Here is a 6,419-nt window from a genome sequence, read left to right as displayed (position 1 = left end):
ACACATGATCTATTCAGATCATTTCCTAGATATCCAATTGTCACATTGATCATCTCACTTTTAGAGTGAATAAAACTGGGTGTAACCATTAAGAAATCATTTCCAAAACAGTTGCATGAGAAAACTTTCGTCAGATCAAATTGCACACGTTAGATAGGACAAAGTTTTCCATCTCTTAACCAAGGAGTTCAGATGATGTTGAGTGAGTATTGTACAAGGGGTAGTGGATGACATGTATAGTTGATAACTTTTCTTGCACCATAGGTGTACGTATACTCTTCACTCATGACTCATGGGTGGAGAATTATAATAATTTTGCACCCTACTAGTACCAAGTACTTAAGGTTCAAAATGCCTTTCAATATTCTCAAGATTCTGTATCATGGTTAAAAAAGAGATTCCCTCTTCACTGTTTGGGAAGGGAAACTCGATCCTATCCATATAATCCTTGTTTTCCTCCTTTGAAACGAGAGAGAGAGAGAGAGAGAGAGTTAAGCATCAATGGGGACACATTGTTGTTGTTTTTTTGGTGTGTTACAAGTTTTCAAGGTATATACATTGTTACCTTACAAGACTTTGGCATTGAATTATTGCATCACAAAGCCCTGTCTCTATAGCAAACGGTGGCGATTAAGAAATGACCAAGTCAAATTTGATCATCCCATTGAATAACGAGGCCTAGGAAAATCTGTTAATTTTTTAGTTTAAATTAATGTGTCTTTTTTACCAAGCTGAGTTGGTGTTTTAGTGACTTTTTTTTTTTTGATAGAAAGTGTTTTAGTGACATGGGAGGTAAATTATTAAGCTATATAAAGGGGTTCCTTGATATGTAGAGCATATTCAAAGCATCACTAGGTGGTGAACATGAGAAGACAGGGAGGCAATTGGGGTTCAATGGCGTCCCTCGCTGTCACTCTTCTACTGGTGGTGTTGTCTCTCAGCTTGCCGTTCGAGACCACTGCAAACTACTACTACTACCACTCTCCTCCACCACCCAAGAAATCTCCCCCTCTACCCTCTCCTCCTCGTTACCATTACAAGTCGCCACCACCACCTCCACCAGTGCATAAATATCCTCCACTAGCACCACCTAAGCCACCACACAAGCCACCCTTACCTCCTCTAGCACCACCTAAGCCACCACACAAGCCACCCTCACCACCACCAACCCCTGTTTACAAGTATAAATCACCACCACCACCTCCACCAGTGCATAAATATCCTCCACTAGCACCACCTAAGCCACCACACAAGCCACCCTTACCTCCTCTAGCACCACCTAAGCCACCACACAAGCCACCCTCACCACCACCAACCCCTGTTTACAAGTATAAATCACCACCACCACCTCCACCAGTGCATAAATATCCTCCACTAGCACCACCTAAGCCACCACACAAGCCACCCTTACCTCCTCTAGCACCACCTAAGCCACCACACAAGCCACCCTCACCTCCTCTAGCACCACCTAAGCCACCACACAAGCCACCCTTACCTCCTCTAGCACCACCTAAGCCACCACACAAGCCACCCTTACCTCCTCTAGCACCACCTAAGCCACCACACAAGCCACCACACAAGCCACCAACCCCTGTCTACAAGTACAAATCTCCACCACCTCCACCACCAAAACCGGTCTACAAGTACATGTCTCCTCCACCTCCACCACCAAAACCGGTCTACAAGTACAAATCTCCACCACCTCCACCACCAAAACCGGTCTACAAGTACATGTCTCCTCCACCTCCACCACCAAAACCGGTCTACAAGTACATGTCTCCTCCACCTCCACCACCAAAACCGGTCTACAAGTACAAATCTCCACCACCTCCACCACCAAAACCGGTCTACAAGTACATGTCTCCACCACCTCCACAACCAAAACCGGTCTACAGGTACAAGTCGCCACCACCTCCACCACCATCACCACCAAAGGCACCTTGCAAGCCTCCCACTCCAGTCTACAAGTACAAGTCGCCACCTCCGCCGCCAACAGTTCACAAGCCACGTCCACCACATTACCTTTACACTTCACCTCCTCCTCCTCACCACTACTAAGAAAGGCTTAAAGACAAATTGGTAAGCTTTTTTGCATCATACTCCGAGATAATTAAAACTTTAAAGACTTAAGATGCTCACTTAGCATAGATAGGAATACTGAAATATTAAAACAGATCAACACAATTTATGTACATTTTTCCTCTTCACTTCTTTTTTGCAGGAACGAGAGGTTTGTTAGGATGTTGTGAGCCAAATAAAAAGGAAGTTTGCTTATCCTCATCGTAAGAGAAGGAAAGCGAATATCCCCTTTGTGATTCTTGTTCTTGTGATGTATAGTGTAGTAATAATAGTCATGAAAGTGCCAGGTTGGAAAAGGAAGAAAGGGTGAAGAGAAAGAAAGAGAAGATTTATGTATCACATGCACTTTCATGTATAATGTGCAATCTAATGTAATGGTAAACATGCTTCAGCTCGGGACTGTCTATATATAATCTGTATGTGTGTAGTTATTATTTCCAAGCTTTATAGAAACTGAAGAGAAGAGTTGTATTTTTTTTTTCCCAAAACGAACGGATATCCAAGCCTTCGATCTAACTAGTTCGATGAGTTCGTACAAACCTCTCAATCATATAAAACTGGTCATATCAAAGTTGAATGAGAATCATTTAATTTTTATTAAAATTAGTAAAAAAATACTTAAAACACCGTATATGAATGATCCTAAAAAAACAAAAGAGGTCGAACCCAAAACAGAGAAGAGTTATAAGTCCTAACTATTATTAGTCAAAATAACACTCAAAAATCATTGGCAGTATTTTATTCGAGTTAGATTCAACAAATTAAAGCAGCTTTATTCAGATTGTGAAAGTCTCTTTCTTTACATGGAAACGTGCATGGGAATTGGGGTCGAGATTAGACATAAAAAACGCAACAGATAAAACAAGCCATTTATTGTACTACCTTATAGGATAGGACCACAGCCATAAAAATGATGGCCGTTGCTTTTCCTCTCCCCAAATGCCCAAATTCCATATTCATCCCTCACAGGAGAATTGAGAATTGGATCTATATATAGTCTAGAGTTCCACATGGAGTAGTTAGTTAACAAAGGCAAATTTTGTCCAAGGTAAAAAAAAAAAAGGGGGATTTCAATACAAATTGGAAGTCACTAGTCATAATGAGTTGTCATTGTGTGATATGAAAAAAAAAATATATATATATATATATATATTTGTATTATTCTAATCTTAAAGGAAAAAAAATTATAACAACTTTAATTATAATAGGATTTTTCTTATAAGGTCAGAAGTGATTCTTTGTCTATGCGCGCAACCTAAATCATTGCTCATGGTGCCTATTTCTCTCCTTCTCAAATAAGATATGTATATGTCTTTTCACATGGGGTGGGGAGAGCGACACATGCGAGCAAAGGTGTAGACTCCATTCGGCCAAAGTTCTTTTTCTTTTCCCTAAATAAGAAAATGAATGAGTTCCATATCTGATTGTATAGTGAATGTTGACGCCCCCTCTCTCTCCCCCCCTTATAATAGGGTGTAGATTTGTCATTTCATAGGAAGTAAGACAGATAGACATTAGGAGGTACCAGCATATACATATGCTACGCTCTTTATCCCATAATTAAAGTAACTAAACTAGAAATTAAAAATTAATTAAAACAAAAACAGAACTACAAATAACAAGTTACCAGTTTTGATACATATCAAGGAAGATACATAATTTTATTTATTTTTTCTCAGGATGAGAAGAAATTCTTCATGCAGAAGAAGACATGACCATTTTCATGTAACAATAATCAGTCACCTGTTTTCCATTGTAATGAATCTTCAATACTCAAGGTAAATCAATCTGATAGGTAATCTTTTATCAAAAAATTTGACAAATACTCAAGGTAAATCAATCCGATAGGTAATCTTTTATTTAAAAAATAAAAAATAAAAAAAAATTGACAAATACTCAAGGTATCATGGGGACTTTTGTACACAAAAATTTGCCTTAACTGAATAACCTCATAGTAGAAATTAAATCAATTAACCTATTATCTTATGATTGAACAAAACCACTAGATTGACTATATATCCTAAATTAGAATTAATTTCCAATTACGATTCAACTCAAGACTCACTCAACAACTGCCAAGGGAACAGGAGGCCTGGATTCGTGAAGACTCAAGAGTCAAGTTAATTAGTGACAGGTTGATTCTTTGAAGCTAATATCAATGAAGTTGATTGACATGTGGGCAAAGGCTTAACGATTCGGATTGTGGCTTGGAATAGTCACAAGTCGCAATCGCTACTAATTAACAAACCTATATTTACATTAATTTGTTTGATCTCTTAGGCAAAATTGATGGTATCCTGCAATGTTAGGTGGACCTGTTCCTTCTAGCGTGGCTGAAAGATGAAACTTCTTTCTCTTTCCACCTCTTATTCCTCATTGTCTGGGTCTCAATGTACCATCGATCAACCGGAGCCTTTGGAAAACTCGATCCTTCTAACATATTCTTCTCTTAGTTTTGTTGTGTGGAAAGTTCAAACTGATTGGACGGTGGTGACAAATCTGAATCCAACTCTCATGCATGAGACGCACAACCCATTGAGAATCTACATCTATCCCATCCATTCCCACTTGGAGAGCTGATCCAGACACCGACCTCTCATATTCATTGTTACAATCAACTTGACTAAACATACCCCATTGAGAGCCCAGATCTATCACCCCATTGGATTTATTTGATCCATTACCTATATGAGTAAATTGTGTGAGGATCAGGGTTTTAAGGTTTCTCATATATTACCTTTGTGTGAAAAAAACGCTAGATTCAAATAAAGAAATCACTTTGTGATAGAACGGTTTAAAGGACAAGGATCCATATAGCCGACCCTATTTAATTGAGATTTTCCTATTTTTTTGGTGTTGTGTTATTTACTCTCACTTTTCATTTTATTCTCACTTTGCATTTTCTTTTGCTTTCGTGTGAATTTTTATAGCCAACCCCATTAAGTTGGGATAAGTCTGAATTTATTAAAAGTATTTCTGATTTAGTAAAAAATCTCTTGTTCTTTCATGAGGATGTAGACATTCGTACCATTATGTTAAATTTCTCCCGTTGTATGATTGTTTGCTTGATTTTTTTTCTCTTGATTGTGTTCCCCCGAACACTAAATAGATAGAGTACTGTTGCATATCATAATCTTTCGATTAATTATAGAATGGTTAAGACAACTTTATAGTGATTTGATATTCAAAGTTTATCTTCCTTAATTATTTTTATTTTTCAAGTTTCAAGTTTCAAGTTTCAACTAAATTAAATTTGAAAATTCCATCTTGCATTGCAATGTGTTTGGTCGGCAGGGTACATGGTATATTATTTGAATATGCTGAGAGCTGATCTCAATTCACGGTGTCTTCGCGGTGTCACGGCTTCGTAAAGTCACCAAATCCATTTGTCGTTAGTATTAGTCTCTTTTCAGAATTTATTTTCTTGATTGATTGATCTCAGACTCTCAGTTCCACAAAAAATAAGTGGGTCCCCGTGGTGTCTCAGTTCCACTAAAAATACACGGGCCCTCCGGGATAACATTTACTTCAGATCTCAATAGAGAAGACAAATCTATTTCCCTTTCTGTATTATCATTATCAATACAAAAAATTCAAAGGTAAATAAATAAAAAATGGTAGTTCAAATAGAAAGAAAAAGATATATATAGGGAAAAGGACAGGTATACTAGCGGGATTTTAACTGTTAGTTGAAACATAAAAAATCCCATCCGTTCATGTGGCAAGGTCTTACAAAACCTGCCCAATACCGCCACTTCACGGTACTATTCCCCCAACCACAACCCCTTCTCCAGCCAGTGTACACAAAGCATCATCATCGTCGACAACAACCCCTTCTCCGGCCAGTGTGCTCAAAGCATCACCGCCAAGTTCAAACGTTCTTGCAAATCCATAGAAAAAAGAAAAAAAAAAAAAAAAAAAAAAACACTCCAATCGCAGAAGTTCACGCAACTCTCTGCAAGGCTTAAGAAGAGCTGAATAATTCAATCGTAAAGGAGTCCAACATTACCTTCAAATTGCGGTTATTCCTGGAAAAACTCTTCTTAACCTACAAACCACACAAACACCTCAAATGATATCAGACCACCGATTCAACGAAAGCTCTTCTAGCCTCTTAAAGCTTCCCCAAACAAGACAAACGCAATAGAGTAGAGAAAAACAAAATTCAAATCTTGCGAATTAAGACCCCAATAGGATCACCATAGTCAAACAACTCTTGTCACCAGCAAGTTCATGATATTTTCGTTCTCTGCAAATTTTTATAAAAAAGAATAATAAAAAAAAAAACCCCACTCTTGTCATCGATGTTCACTCCGCTCTTGCAAATCGATAGAAGAAAG

At 38.1% G+C, this 6,419-nt stretch overlaps 1 protein-coding gene across 2 annotated transcripts; it reads left to right on the top strand.

Moving 5' to 3' along the window:
* The first annotated feature begins 815 nt into the window (after window positions 1-815).
* On the top strand, window positions 816-2,473 carry LOC122074087 (extensin-like). 2 transcript variants are annotated; one of them, XM_042638911.1, is made up of 3 exons: window positions 816-1,811; window positions 1,896-2,079; window positions 2,222-2,473. In XM_042638911.1, the coding sequence occupies exons 1-2, from the start codon at window positions 865-867 to the stop codon at window positions 2,056-2,058; spliced, it is 1,110 nt and encodes a 369-aa protein (XP_042494845.1). In that variant the 5' UTR covers window positions 816-864; the 3' UTR covers window positions 2,059-2,079; window positions 2,222-2,473. The 2 variants fall into 2 exon arrangements, with proteins under 2 accessions (XP_042494845.1, XP_042494844.1); XM_042638910.1 differs by having other exon boundaries at window positions 817-2,079.
* Window positions 2,474-6,419: the final 3,946 nt, after the last annotated feature.

The sequence above is a fragment of the Macadamia integrifolia genome, chromosome 3 (genome assembly GCF_013358625.1).
Source record: "Macadamia integrifolia cultivar HAES 741 chromosome 3, SCU_Mint_v3, whole genome shotgun sequence".
Taxonomy (NCBI): Eukaryota; Viridiplantae; Streptophyta; class Magnoliopsida; order Proteales; family Proteaceae; genus Macadamia; species Macadamia integrifolia.
The sequence above is the reverse complement of the archived record's forward strand: the minus strand, read 5'-3'. Positions and strand labels throughout refer to the sequence as shown.